We start from the raw sequence: 14,812 nt of genomic DNA, 5'->3' as shown, positions 1-14,812 counted from the left end.
ATTCAGCATCAAGAAAATAAAATATATAATTTCTACTTTGACTTTCTAATATAACAAACTAAATTAATACATTTCCTAATACTATTCTTTTTTGTTGTTGTTGTTGTTTTTCCGGTACTAGGAATCGAACTCACAACCTTGCGCTTGCCAGGCAGGCACTGTGCCGCTGAGCTAAATCCCCAGGCCCTAAATCATTCTTATTCTTGTGAAAGAAACCTAATTGGGTTGTTTGGATACGCTGCTTGGGTTTCTTCTGCTACAGTGTCTTCGGCATACTAAGAATACTAAGATTTATATCAACATTTGTAAATGAATTTGGTCTATAGCAGCATCTCTCGAATTTCGTCGCATGGGATATGTTAGTATACGTTTGGGGGGAAACAAAAATTCTAATCTTCAATTTCTTCTAGCAAAAATAGATACAAGACATATAAAAAGATACAGAAATAGATGAGCTAAGGAACCATCAGCAAGATTAATTTTCCAGTAAGTGCACAAGGTATGATTTCGGCTCAGGCTCGCTATTATCCTTCAGAACACATCTGTTAGTTAAAGACGACTAAAAATCTAGCTTTTAAATAATTTTTCTTACAACAATTTAACAAACAGTAGTACTGTGACAGAGCTAAAGGTTTTGTTGTAATTTTAAAACGATTCATTCTGCCTCCATAATGAACTAGAGGGAATTAGTCAAATGTGGACAGCAAGAATGTGGCCAGCCTACCTGAGTGTGACTGATTGTTATATGGTTGCCATGGAGAGGCGACTGTCGATCTTTCTCCTTACTGTGCCGACTGCTCTGTTTGCTGCGCTGGAGCTGCTGCCGTAGTTTGGCAATCTGCTTCGGGAGAGCGAAGGAGAAGAAAGAACGAAAGTGAACACCATTTTTAAAAGATCTTGCCGTCGGTATCTGAATTCATAAATGACTTCTGCTCAAAAGTTTTAAGGACAGATAACATTTTATCCTAATTATGTATTTTTTCAAATTTTTAAAATTAAGCCTACTGAAAATGAGAATAAACAGATGTCCCAAGTGCTCCACTGCTATGAATTTGAACAGCATTCTGGGTAAATATAGAGAGCAAATTTCCCCAGCTTACCGTTGATTTTGCTTTTGTACCGTACTGGCAGAAGTACTTTTCTTTTGAACACATTTTTTAAAGTGAAGAACAGTATTTCAGGTGCTTACTGATTAAAGCCAAACCTGACCTCTTCAAAATAGAGACCACATTATTTTCTAAACTCTTGTCTTATAAAACAATGATCACGATCAGGTTTATCAATTACTGAACATTTTAGAATTGTAAATCTCAAAGATGGTGAGAATCAAGGTGGTACAGTATTAGTAACTTATTAGCATCTAATGTCTTACTGTATATTACCCTTTAACCATACAGCTTTAAAAACTAAATACAATGTAGGACATATTCTCCTAAGTGAGTCATGCTCCCAGGTTTAATAGAAAAGTCATTATTTATAATATGACCTGGAACTCATTAAACTAATTACATATTTCAGGTGATATAAAATCTACTTTAAGTGTGCTACATAGGAGCAAGAAACATCCTGAGCATTTTAAAGAAAACCACGAAGGTACAGATACGGTTTATGGGTATCCCTCAAGGGTTCATGAACTGGAAACTTAGTCCCCAATGTAATGATGTTAAGAACCGGTGGATCTTTTATTTTGAAGAGTCTTAATTTTTTTGAGATCTTTATATATTCTAGATGTTAGTCCTCTGTCCAAGTAAGAGGTAGCAGAAACTTTTTCCCACTCTGTAGGCTTGTTGCTTCTTTGTAAAAGAAAATCTTTTTCTCTACATCTGGTGCTCTAACTACTTTGAAGATAATAATACACAGTGTATTACCTATTGTTTTTTATTATTTCCTAGTGAAATTTTGTTTTGTTTTTTTTTCATAAAATAAAAAAAGAAGTACTGGTACCTACCAAACAAAGAAGTACTGGTACCTTTAAGACACAACCATGTGGGAGGTGCTATGGGGCATGTGATTAGGTCATTAGCGGTAGTGTCTCCAGAAACAATGTAGTTCTTCTTGGACCCTGGTTAGGGTTACAAGGGCTGTCATAAAAAAGCAAGACTGGCTTCCTGAATTCCTGTCTTCCATGTAGTTTCACCCTTTCTCACATCCTCCAGCCACAGTGCCATCTGCCATGACGGGACACAACCAACAGACCCTCACCAGAGGGCAAACCTGATAGGGTAACCTGTCCCGTGCACACTTTCAGCCATGAGACTATAAGTTAAATCAACTTAGTGTTTTGTTTTTTTTTTTAATTACCCAGCCTCAAGCATTCTGTTCTATCACCAGAAAACAAACTAATAAAGAAACCATTAGCAATCTGGGGGCAGTTATTTCATATCAGTATTATTTTCCTTATAGAAAAGTTAACAGCACTAACCAATAAATATTCCTTCAACACCTACAGTGAGCCCAGTTTTATGTTTCCTACTAGATAACATATAAACAAGAAGTAAATTCTGTAAAATATACTGATTTTCTCAGAGAAATGTTGTAAAAATATCAGGAATAATGAAATTATCTAAATACCTTTAATCATGATAAGAAAAAACGTAGGAGAAAGTTATTATGAAAGCCTATAAATATTCAAGAGAAAAGTATGTGGATTGTTCAGGAAACTAATTTCTACCTATGGCAAAGAGAAGGAAAACAATATGCATGGAAATTAAGCACTATTTATATTAAGATCTTTAGACTCTGTTTTTTATTTTTATTTGTATTACTAAGGGTTTTTTTGGTACCAGGAATTGAACTCACAACCTTGCGTTTGCCAGCAGGCGCTGTGCTGCTAAGCTATATTCCCAGCCCTTTTTCAGTTTTTTAAAGCTCTTTGAAGCTTATGGACCTTGCAAAAGATGTACGAATACAATGATATTAATATTTGCATTCCCTACTCTGTATAAAAATGACAATTTTCTTCTAGAGAACATTAATTTTCATAAGAAAGAGTCAAAATTAGTAGGTAATCATTAAACATCAAGAAAGATTATTTTCTATGATAAAAAGTAAATAGGATTTCAAATTATACAGGTTACTTAATTAGGATAGAGGTATAAAGTTAAGTGTTTTCTGAAGGTTAATGATCCTTTAGTGGTGTTTCACCACTGGTAGGAGCTTATGTAGAAAAGCCTAGAATGCTTACCGATTAATTGAGGCAAGCTGTAATCATTCATTTTTAAAAGTCTTTAAAAATACATAAATTATCTAATTACTAACTTTAACATTGATACATCTTAATCAATCTATTTTTAAGGCCTCTGAAACATCAAAATAAACCAGAAAAGTTTTGTTCCAAGTAGGTTTAACAAACTGTTGCAAGCAAAATGCATAAACTGTATTACATCCCATAGTTTCCTTGGAATACCAACTTGAACAATGCAACCTCATAGCTTTTCACACTGGAATGTACAGCGGGAGGAACAATCTGTTTACAATTCAGTAGACATCAGGGTAAGAAGAAAGTGCATCTTCTAAACAGATGTACTCAAAACATGGCATGTTCTACTCTAAAAGTACGTGAAATGGAAAGACTGCTATGCTTTGAGCAGTTTCTTTCCCACAGTATCTATTGTACCTTTCCCCTTTTATTTATTCTTTCAGGTTCTTACACCAGGGACACAATATGATGTTTACACACACGAGTATGATTTATTTCACTTTTGAGTATGGTCTCTAGCTGCATCCATTTACCTAAAAAGCCTCCAGTTGATTTGTTTTTATACTTCAGTAATACTCCAGTGTATAACAATATCACATCTTTTCTACCCATTCCTCAGGGTTAACTGTACTGCTGATTTCTATTGGCCCACTGAAAGGAAGAGCCAATGCTTAATTTTTTTTTCTTCTTAAATTTTTGGGACTAATTTTGCATGCTTATAAGTGGTAATCTGAACAACTAATTTGAAGACAATAGGCAATGTAACAATCATTGTTGAATTCCTATCATCTTGTCTAGTGAAATTTTATATCGTTTCTCATTTTATTATTTTTTAATTCTCTTTAAAATAAAAAAAGACTACTATGCCATAAAATCCTCCTTTGCTTCAGAATACAGGCGGTTCCGCGTCACTTACAGCAAAGGGCGGACCTACACAGAAACACGCAAGGCAAATACCCTGCCCCCAGCCTTTGCTTAGAATACTCCTTCTCCTTTTGCGTGAAGCGCCCTATGGCTCTCTGAAGCTACCACTTTGCTCCAACCCCAACCCAAAGAAAGGCAAACACACAGGTGTCTCTCAAAGGAAGGACCGAAGGAAGTTGCGGTTTCCTCTCCTACTTCGCCAGTACCTCTCTATGTCTGCCTGTTAGGTCACTGGGAGGGGATCTTGGGATCAAGACTGTTGTGGCTGATACACTGGGTCAACTTGAGGAGTCTAGCGGCTTGGCTAAGTGACTCAGCAGTTCTACATCCTGGAGTGAAAGGAGGTGCCCTTCCTGCTCTCCCGTGTTTTCTGTTATCCACCCTGAGCCTGTGCAAGAGGAGGGTACGGAGGTGGCGTGGGCGGATAGCCAGGTACACTGTAAGGGAGGGAAAGAGGCTTGTTTTTCCCGCTTTTTGCTCTTGCTGTTCTTGCTGTTTTCCACAGCCATGAATTGTTGCCCTCTGCATGTGCCATCCTGCCTTGCTGCCAGCTGATTATAGACTGAAACCTCCATACACTGTAAGCTAAATAAACTGTAAGCAAAGCAAACCTCTTCTTCCTTAATTCTGGGCGTCAGGTAACATGAGAAAAGTAACTGAGACAATGACCAGGGCTGTCTTTCACTCTGTTTCTCAGCCACTATGAGGTGAACATGCCACCTCCACCACGTAGTCTAGCCAAGACACCACGCTGCCACAGGCCAAGGCAATAGGGCCAGGGGGCCGTGAACTGAAACCTTTAAAACTGAACCAAAATAAACCTGTTCTCTGTTTTAAATTGATTATCTCAGGTATTGTGTCAGTACTGCAAAGCTAACAGAACCACCATTCTATACAGCCTGATGAACCAAAGCAGCAACTCACAAAAAGATAAAACGATTATAAAAAGGACAAACGGGAATGAAAAAATTTGCTAAGAGCTGAACTAAGATCCCTTCTCCATTGAACAACTCCTACAGATATTAACCCAACTAATTCTTCCTGAAAATAAAGTTTGGGAAGTTATCAATCTCAAGCTGTTACTCTCTTTTATATGAAATGGGGGAATACATGACAAACTTTAACATTCAAAAAGATCAAATGTCTCAAAAGACAGTTTCTGCAGTCTAGTTAAAAGAAAATCAGATCTAGTATGGTAGTGATCCTGTAATCCCAGCACTTAAGGAGGCTGAGGCAGGAGGATTGTAAATTTGAGTCCTGCCTGGACAACTCTGTGAATAAAAATAAAAAATTTTTATTGTAGTTCCCAGTGTTCCCAGTTTGCTCTCCCAGTACCACAAAAAAAAAAAGAAGAAAATATCAGTGTCCACCAGCGGAATCAAATACACCTGCCGATCCAAGAACAGAGAGAGATGCACTGTCGAGTAAACTAATTTCTACCAGTAGCAGATGGCAGAATACAAACAGTATGGTAGGCAATTAAGAACCAAAACAGGGGCTGGGGATTTAGTTCAGCGGCAAAGCGCCTGCCTGGCAAGCGCAAGGTCGTGAGTTCGGTTCCCGGTACCGGAGAAAAAAAAAAAAGAACCAAAACAAAGGAGTAACTTGTTTATGTTCTTTACATTAAGATCTTCTTAAAACATAATTTCTGCTGCATGATTTCAGTATTTTGAAATCTCCTGAGACCTGCTTTATGCCCCTGAATATGCTGCAACCTGGAAAACTTTTCACATGCGCTTGTAAAGATGTATTGCGGTGTCACTGGATGGAGTTTTCTAGATGCCAGTTAGGTCAAGGGGGCTGGTAATGTTGTTGAAGTTGTCTGTCACCTTGCTGACTTTCTGTCTACAGGGCTGTTCAGCACAGTAATGAGAATAGAATGTTGAAATCTCCAATTACTATTGTAGAACTATTATTTCTTCTCTTAACAGTTTTTGCTGCAGGCATTTGGGAATGCTACAGTTAGATGTATAAACATTTATACCACATTAATAATCGTTAGTCTTCCTTATGTGCTGACCTGTTCACCATTATGAAATGTCTCTATGCCTTCAAAACTGCTTGTTTTTATCATCTATTGTGCATGGCTTATTAATACGACTACTCCCACCTTTTCATTCCTACCGTCTTCTTTACATACTTTACCATCTTTTCCCTTTCAACTTATTTTTATCTTTGAATCTAAGGTGTGCCTGGTACAAGTAGCATGTAGCTGAGTGTTACCTTTCTATCCAGTTTGTCCGTCTGTGTGGTTTAAGTAGAAATGTTTAGTCCACTCACATTTAATGCAATTAGCAATATGAATGGATTTAGATTTGTCATTTTGCTAATTGTTTTACATTTGTTACATAGTTTTTTCATTCTTCCTTTATTACTTTCTTTTGTGATATTTTTTAGTATACAATTTTAAGTCCTCTGGTATTATTGCAATTTGTGGTTATTTTCCTAGCAATTTCACAACTGCCCTAGGGATTATAACATACATCTTCGTTTATCCCAATTAAGCTTAAAGTAAATAATTATTCAAATAAAATAGAAACTATACTCCAATACATGTCTTTTTCCTCATTCTTCCTTTATGCTATTATTGTCATATATAGTTCACCCTTATGTTATAAACCCCGCAAAAGAGTTAGACACTTTTTTAATATTTTGGGACATATTTCAATTCCCAGTATGCTTCAATTTTTCTCAGGGATTAAGATTTTCTTATAAAACAGTCTAAGGGCAAGAAATTCAATCTCTGTTTATCTGGGAATCTCTTTTTTTTTTCACTTTCACTTTGGTAGACCTGTTCTGCTTGATTCAGAATACTTGCAGAACAGTTTTTTCTTTCAGCAATGCCTGTGGGTCTCTACTACTTCTGATGAAACTTAGCTGTTACAGATAATAAGTGCCTCCAGGTGTGATGACATTTCTTTCAGTTTCCAAGGTTCTGTATGCACCTTGGGTTTTCAACAGTTTACCATGCACCGACTGGCCTTGTGTTTCCTATTGGGGTCACCTCAGCTTCTTGAATCTACAGGTTTTTAAACAAAATTTGGAAAATTGTCTGGTGTTATTGTTATGGCTTGTATCTATAGATCCTACCAGAGTTTCCTGTGTTCATAGGTGGGGCTTTTCAGAGCTGGGTGAATCTAAGGGAGTGTGATGCTAGGATTAAGGGTGTGTGGTACTGTATTAGTTCATCAATTGGTTTACCACAGTTCTGGATGTGGAAATGGAAAGGCCCTCCCTGGGTGTAGGTGGCATCGTCCGAAAGGCTGGTAGCCTGGTTGGGATCAGGGGAAGGGAAGCTTGCTATTTGTTATTTGCTGCCTTCTGCTTGCTACACCATGGACTATTTCTCCTCAGTGACGTTTCTTTGGTACGTCGCCCTGCCTTAGAGCCAGCTGACTATGGACTGAACCCTCTACAAACTGTGCGCGAACTAAACCTTTCCTTCTTTACCTTTGGGTCGGGTATTTTGTCTCAGGAAAATCACTAAGACATTTACTTTTATTTTTCTTTGTTCTTTTCTACTGACTGTTGCTCTACTTTGTCCCTTCTACTGAGGGTCTCCCACTAACTGTATGTACACGGATATGCTACTGTGCCACAGGCTTCCACGGCTCTTTTGACTTTTCTTCAATTTTCTCTTCTCAGTTCCCCTGTGCTTCAGGCAACATAAATTTTATTGATCTGTCTTCACAGTCACTGATTTATTCTGCCACCTCAAAGCTACTGTCAAGCGCATCTAGTGAATGTTTAATTTTAGTTACTGTCCTTTTTAGGTCTAAACTTTTGTTGAATCTTTTGCTGAATAAACATCTCTTCACGGAAATACTTTATGGAGTATCTGTAGTTTTACTTCCCTTTAATCCTTTAAACATGGTATCCTTTAGTTCTCTGAAAATCTTATAATAGCTGTTTTGATGTCTTTGTCTGCTAAAACCAACATATGGAGACACTTAAGAGACCATTTGTACTGTCTGTTTCTTTTCCCTGAGTATATGCCACACTTCTTTATTCCTCTGTATATGTATACATTTTGGTTGAATGCTGGACATTTTGGGTAACAGAGCAGCTTCAGGTTCTGAGGCTGCCTTCCACTTGATGGTGGCTGATGTCAGGTTTGTTTTAGTGACTTCATGGCTTAAAAGTTTCTTTCCCCTGCTAGGTATGGCCACCGATGTCCCTACTCCATTACTGTCAGTTTAGCTTTTACTAATTTTAAGCACTTCAGTGTTTAGCTGAAGACTGATCAGACGTCTCAAGCCAATAAGATTTCTACTCCCTACTGCTGGGACTTGCATGTTGACAGGGAGTGCATTGAAAGTTAAAGTCTTGCACGATATTCCCTGAGATTTATTTCCACCATGACTTGCAAATCTCCTTTCACTACCATTAGGCTCCCTTGACCGGGGGTGTGGGTGGTGTCACCTCCTTTTCTGTACTGCTCACGCCCACAGCCTCCATCAACTTGGGAAATGCTGAGTATTTATCAAGCTTCCCTGACTGCCTGAGCTCTTGGAATTCTTGGTTAAACCCCATTAATCCATGCATTTATTGCCTGTCCCAAACTGTACAACCTCAGACTAGTATAGTCATTGGTCCTTCCTGTTCACCCCCCACCACAATCACGTTTTAGCTTACAATACTCTGCATCGAATGATCTGTTTCAGCACAGGTAACAAAGCTGCTGGTTTTCAAGAATGGCACCATCATGGTTCAAATTCCATACCAACATACTGGGGGTAAGGAAGAAGGCAAGACAGCCCCAGAGAAAAACCACAAAGATTCACCTTAAATGCAGTAATATTTATGAAAATGTTTCTTAGTTTAGTTTGGTTAATCTCCAGAACACTACTTTGACTATTTTGTCTAGCTTTCTGAAGAGCTTTCTGCAAAAAATGATCAAATCTTCTCACTCTTTTTAAACATACCCTGTATTGCTATCATCCAGTTGTAGTTCAACTACACCAAATCTTGGAGATAACTTTTACTGAATTAACTCTGAGGTAACATTGTGCTACACTTTAGGAAGTGTCCTCTAAAGACTCATGTATTGAGAGCTTGATCTTCAGGGCAACAATGTTCAAGCAGTGGAGCCTATAGAGATGACTGGACCTTGAGGATTAACACACTGATGGGTTCAAAGCTGGACTATGAATCCAATAAGAAGTGGGGTCCAGTTAGAGGAAGCAAATCAGTGGGGCCATGCCTTTAAAACATACATTTTGTTTCTAGTCCCTTCCACCCCCTACTTCCTGTCTGTGTGTCTGTCTCTCCCTCTCTCTCCCACCCTTTCTGCTGTTTGGCTAACGTAAACTGAGCGACTTTCTCTTACCATGCCCTTAATATCATAATGCTTCTGCCTTACCACAAGCCTCAAAGCAATGGAGCCAGATGACCATGGACAGAAACCTCTGAATCTATCAACAAAAATAAACCTTTTTTCCCTTAAACTGTATGTTGGGTATTTTGTTCCGGTAACAGAAAGATGCCTAATACAAAATTGCAAGTTCAATTTTTTTATTATTTACATTCTGTCAATGGATCTGTAGTTCTGCTTTAAAATCTAGATATATTACGGTCTACACTTCCTTTCTTCTTTGTAGCTTTGGGAATAAACTAATTTTGTGCATATGTGTTTGTGTATGGGTTAGATAGGAGTTACGAATTTCTTTATATGTGTAACATAACTCTGCTTAAGATGTAATAAAATCACATGCATAATCATGTTCCTAGACTACCTATTCAGTTCACACAGAATAGTATATGACATCTACACATTAACATACAGAATATGAAAATGATACTAAGTCTGGAAGTTAGGTATATAAAAAACATTTGAGAAACATGTCAGTGTTTACACTGAAAAAAAAAAAAAACTTACGGCTATGGCAGACTTTCAAAAATTTAAACTAGACCTAATGTTGACCCAGAGGGCAGAGTCAAAACTAAGTGTTATAATTCTGAGATCATATATATATACATAGAGAGTCTGCCGAAAATATGTATACAGGCTTCAGCAAAAGAAAAACACTATGATGTTTTATCAACAGATGGTGTTACCCTCACCTGGGGGACCCTGGAGGATGTCATATATCACAGAAAACCTACTACGCTGCTGGCCCTTAGAGAAGAAATTGAAAATGACCAATAACCAAGGTTACCCGAGCAGCCATTTTTACGAATAAATGTCTCTAAGTTAATGGCCACCACTGTGAACACCTCTCATAATTGTAGAGGGCAAAGGTAACTTGTATTAACCTCATGATATCTCAATAAATTTAGTATTAAAATATTTATACAAGTTCTTTTTCTGAAGTGTACATTTTGACAGACTCTCTACATACATACACAGCCAGGTGTGGCGGAGCACGCCTGTAATCCCAGCACTCAGGAGGCTGAGGCAGGACGATCATTGCTAGTTCGAGGCCAGCCTGGGCTACTGTGAGCTCAAGGCCAGCCTGAAATGCACAGTGAGACTCTGTCTCAAAAAAAAAAAAAGTAGAAATAGAAAACGCTCTGGCTGCTATAGCTTAAAAATAAGCAAGATGAAAGGGCAACAAAAGGTAAGTAAAATGAACACAAGATAGAGATTATTACATAAAATTTAAGTTCACTCTAGATATGCTACAGTTGACTGGGTGCATAGCAAATATTCATGAAGGTCAAAAAGGACACAAATAAGGAAAACTCGGACTTGTTGACCAAAATGTGGAGCTCAACTTTGAAATGCTCAAAGAGGTAAGGTTAGGACAAAGAGAAGAGTTATACCCAGGAAACAAGAAAACAACCCGCTAGAAACACAACAGGCCACGGATGGAAACGGACATACTTACCTCTTTGAGCTGGTCCGCGCTCCCCCATGACGCGGACCGCTGATGGGACCGCTTTTCTGTTCCCTCCTCTGCCCAGCAGCTAGGTGTCTTTAAAATAAATAGAAAATAGAAAAAATAAAGAAATGTGACAGTACTCATAATCTCAAGGAACTAAAAGGCAATTCAAATTCTCAGCACATACAAGTTACGGAGTTATACTAAACGCCTTTAAACACTGAGATTTTTCACGACCCCATAAAACGCTTACAACGCTGCCATATTCTGAATGAGACACGATCACTCCATCTTGAGTGATCTTGCTTGAAAACACTTGATATTTTCACATCAACATTAATAAGTTAAACTTACCAAATTCAAAGAAAATTATAAAGGTTTATTAGTGCTTTTATTTTTAATAGAGACTAGCTGAACTGAATATAAAGTAGTATGGCTACTAAACACAGTGAAAGAAGATGAACAGAATTACATCAGACGCAGTTCTATATAGCAGACTTACACATCAAATATATAACTAGATAGAGGGCTGAGTATATTAGTCTTCTGGAACTTGGGAAAGAATATTATGTTAGTATCTTTGATGGAAGATGACACATCTTTATATTAAAAATAGTTATTATAAGCTAGGTACAGTGGCACATGCCTGTAATCCCAGCTGCTAAGGAGGCTGAAACAAGAAGATTGCAAGTCTAAAGCCAGCTTGGGCAACTTAGGAAGACCATGTCTCAAAATAAAAATGCCTGGGGATGTAGTTAAGTAGCAGTTCAACCCCCAGTACTGTAAAGAAAAAACACAGTTACTACAAAATTCAATGAGAAAAAGGTTAAAAATATAGAATTTAAACTAAAACACTGGTTTTACTTAACTGTTAATACATACAGTATCTAAATGTGACACCAAATTACAGATAATGTTATAAAATACTAAGAAAAGAAACTGTATTTAAAATCAAATAATATTAAAATACTATCCTTAATAAAACAGAAGATTCAGTGTAATGTAATTTAAAGAAAGTAAAAAAGTCACTATGTAAAGACAGACAATGGGTAGTAATTATCACAGCATATATGGCTTTAAAATTTGATTACATAGCAAAAGAAATTATTTACATTAAAGCTTCACTTCAGAATCTGCATTATAATATAAGCTCTCAGAAGGTGCCAGTTCTATTTTATATAACTCAAAATATTGTATTTTATATCTCAAAATTATTGAAGCTGTTTAAATAACTACCATCTCTTAAAAGCAATGATACCCCAAAATTGAATGTCAGTTGAATTAAAAACTGAAATAAATTACTTAAAGAGTTCACTACTAATAAAAGCTGTCCAGTCAACTGAGAGAACATTTTATTCACCTGGCCAAGTGTGAGGATAAGCGTATCAAAGAAGCTGCTTGCAAAACCTAAAATCTGCTCAGGTCAATCCTAGGTAATGCAAACTCATCTGAAAATAACTGAACTCTCTAAATAATCATATCCTTAATAATTTATTGTGAAATGATTCAATTATAACAGTCTTAGTCAAAATTTTATTTTGAAAATCTATACACCTGAATAGTTTTACCTATTGAGTAGCTCTGTCTTTGCCAAGAAGCAACTAAGGGTCACGATCTATGTAACTCACTAGTCCATGTACAGAAAATGAGCCGAACGCCTACCGTGCCCCATCCTTAAATCAACAGTAACATTCACAGCGTCGTGTCCGTTTCGTACAAGCCTCTCTTCTTCAAAGAATGTCTATCTCCAACTCAAGTAAGTCAATAGCCACAGAATTTTTGCAGCTGTTTTAATTATTGCCAGTTTGCCAATGGCAAACAGACCCGAATCTGAGGCTTCTTATCTGAGAGCACCTTCTTCACACTAGCATTCTTTTCTGTTTTTTTAGTAACAGCTTTATTGAATTACAATTTATATACCACACAATTTAAAAAGTTGAAGTGTAAGTAGATTTCAGTAGAATTTAGCACACTGACGAAGCTGTACAACCATGATGATAATCAAATTGAGATCATTTTTGTTAACCCACAACAAAACAATCTACCCACTAGCTATCATCTCCCAATTCCTCCGCCCTACATCTAGGCAACCACTGAGCTACTCTCTATCTTCACAGATTTTCCTATTCTGGGAATTCTTGTTTCTTACTCAAAATAGTCCATGTGCTGGGCATAGTGACACACACCTGTAATCCCAGCACTCAAGAGGCTAAGCCAAGAGAACTGTCATGAGTTCGAGGTCAGCCTGAGCTACGAAGTGAGATCAAGGCCAGCCTGATCTAGCAAAATCCTGTCTCAAAAAGCCAAAAAAAAAGCCCACGCTCATAGCAACAATAAAGACCTTAACATATCTAAACAAATGCAATCCTGCAAAGGATTAACTCTCACACCATATTGGAGTGAAACTAAAAACCAACAGCTGAAACATACTTAGAATTCCACTGGGCATGGTGGTGCACGCCTATAATCCCAGGACTCTGGAGGCTGAGGCAGGCGGATCACTGTGAGTTCGAGATCAGCCGGGACAATATAAACAAGTTAAAGGCAGTCTGAACTATATAGTGAGACCCTGCCTCAAAAAAAAATACAGTGACTTTTTTTCTTCTCATTTTCCCTATTAACTTTTTCATATAAGGGAAACCATGTGCTCAAGATCATGTATCTGACTTCACCTGACATTACAGTTTCCAGGTGCATCGATTTCCTTACACGTGCCTCACGTTTATCTTTCTTTATGGCAGAGCAGTATTCCATTATATATAAATACCACATTTTCTTCATTCATTCATTTGCTGATGGACATACAGGCTGTCTCCAAGATTTAGCTATTATGAACTGTGCATATACCATAAACACGGGTACACATATACCACTGTGGTACAATGTATTAACTCTTTTGGGAAGATACCTAAAAGGAGAATAGCTGGGTCAAGCGGAATTTCTGTTTTTAGGGTTCTGAGGAATTTTCATAGAGGCTGCACCAATTTACAATCTCAACAGCAACACAGAAGGGTCCCTCTCCCCCCACAGCCTCTCCAGCATTTGTTATTGGTTGATTTCTTGACAGCAGCCATCCTTCCTGGGTCGAGCTGGAATCTTAATGCTGTTTTAATTAACATCTCTAAAATGGCCAGTGACGTTGAACATGTTTTCATGTATTATTGGCCAACTGCACTTCACCTGAAAGGTATCTATTTACTCCACATGCCCATTTGGGATTGGATATTTAAATATGGGGGGAGTTGATTTTTTCGAGTTTTTAATATACTCTACATGTTAGTCCTTTGTCAGAAGAGTAGCTGTCAAATTTTTTCCCCATTCTGTAGGTCTCTTCACCCTGCTGGTGAATGGGATCCCATCTGCTGATTCTTGGCATTGCTTCTTGCGCAGCTGAGGTTTTATTCAGAAAGTCTCTGTCTACACCCATGTCTTCCACAGTTTCACTTATTTTGTCTTCTAGAAGATTTAGTGTTTCTGTTCTAATGCTGAGATCGACAGCCTCTTTAACTGCCGAAGGCTGAATTTAAACCCCTCTCACCATACACTAAACTAGCATTCTTTTCTTGAAAATGAAATGTGAAAATCAGTTTGATAATTTCAAAATGTGGTGTTAGTTATACAAAAGAAAACAACTAACAAGTGAAGAATGTTTAGGGCCATAGAATAATTTAGTAGGATCTCGTTTTTAAAAGTGAAAGAACACTGGGTGTGGTGGCACACCCTTGTAATCTCAGGGCTTGGGAGAATACTGCAGGAAGAGTTCGAGGTCAATCTGGGCTACGTATGTAGTGAGTTCAAGGTCAGCCTGAACTACACAGTTAGACCCTGTCTCAACACGCCTCCTCCGAGAGAAAAAGCTCCTAGA

At 37.7% G+C, this 14,812-nt stretch overlaps 1 protein-coding gene across 1 annotated transcript in view; it reads right to left on the bottom strand.

The window, feature by feature from the left end:
* Glcci1 (glucocorticoid induced 1) overlaps nt 1-14,812 on the bottom strand; it is a gene marked incomplete at its 5' end in the record, with an annotated part of 52,307 nt that overhangs the window by 24,352 nt on the left and 13,143 nt on the right. The window contains 2 exon segments of the mRNA XM_013516043.1: nt 725-841; nt 10,954-11,040. Of these exon segments, the coding sequence (XP_013371497.1) occupies nt 725-841; nt 10,954-11,040 (204 nt within the window).

Source organism: Chinchilla lanigera, unplaced genomic scaffold (assembly GCF_000276665.1).
Source record: "Chinchilla lanigera isolate Chin_1 unplaced genomic scaffold, ChiLan1.0 scaffold00031, whole genome shotgun sequence".
NCBI classification, from domain to species: Eukaryota; Metazoa; Chordata; class Mammalia; order Rodentia; family Chinchillidae; genus Chinchilla; species Chinchilla lanigera.
This window is presented reverse-complemented; position numbering and strand designations above follow the sequence as displayed.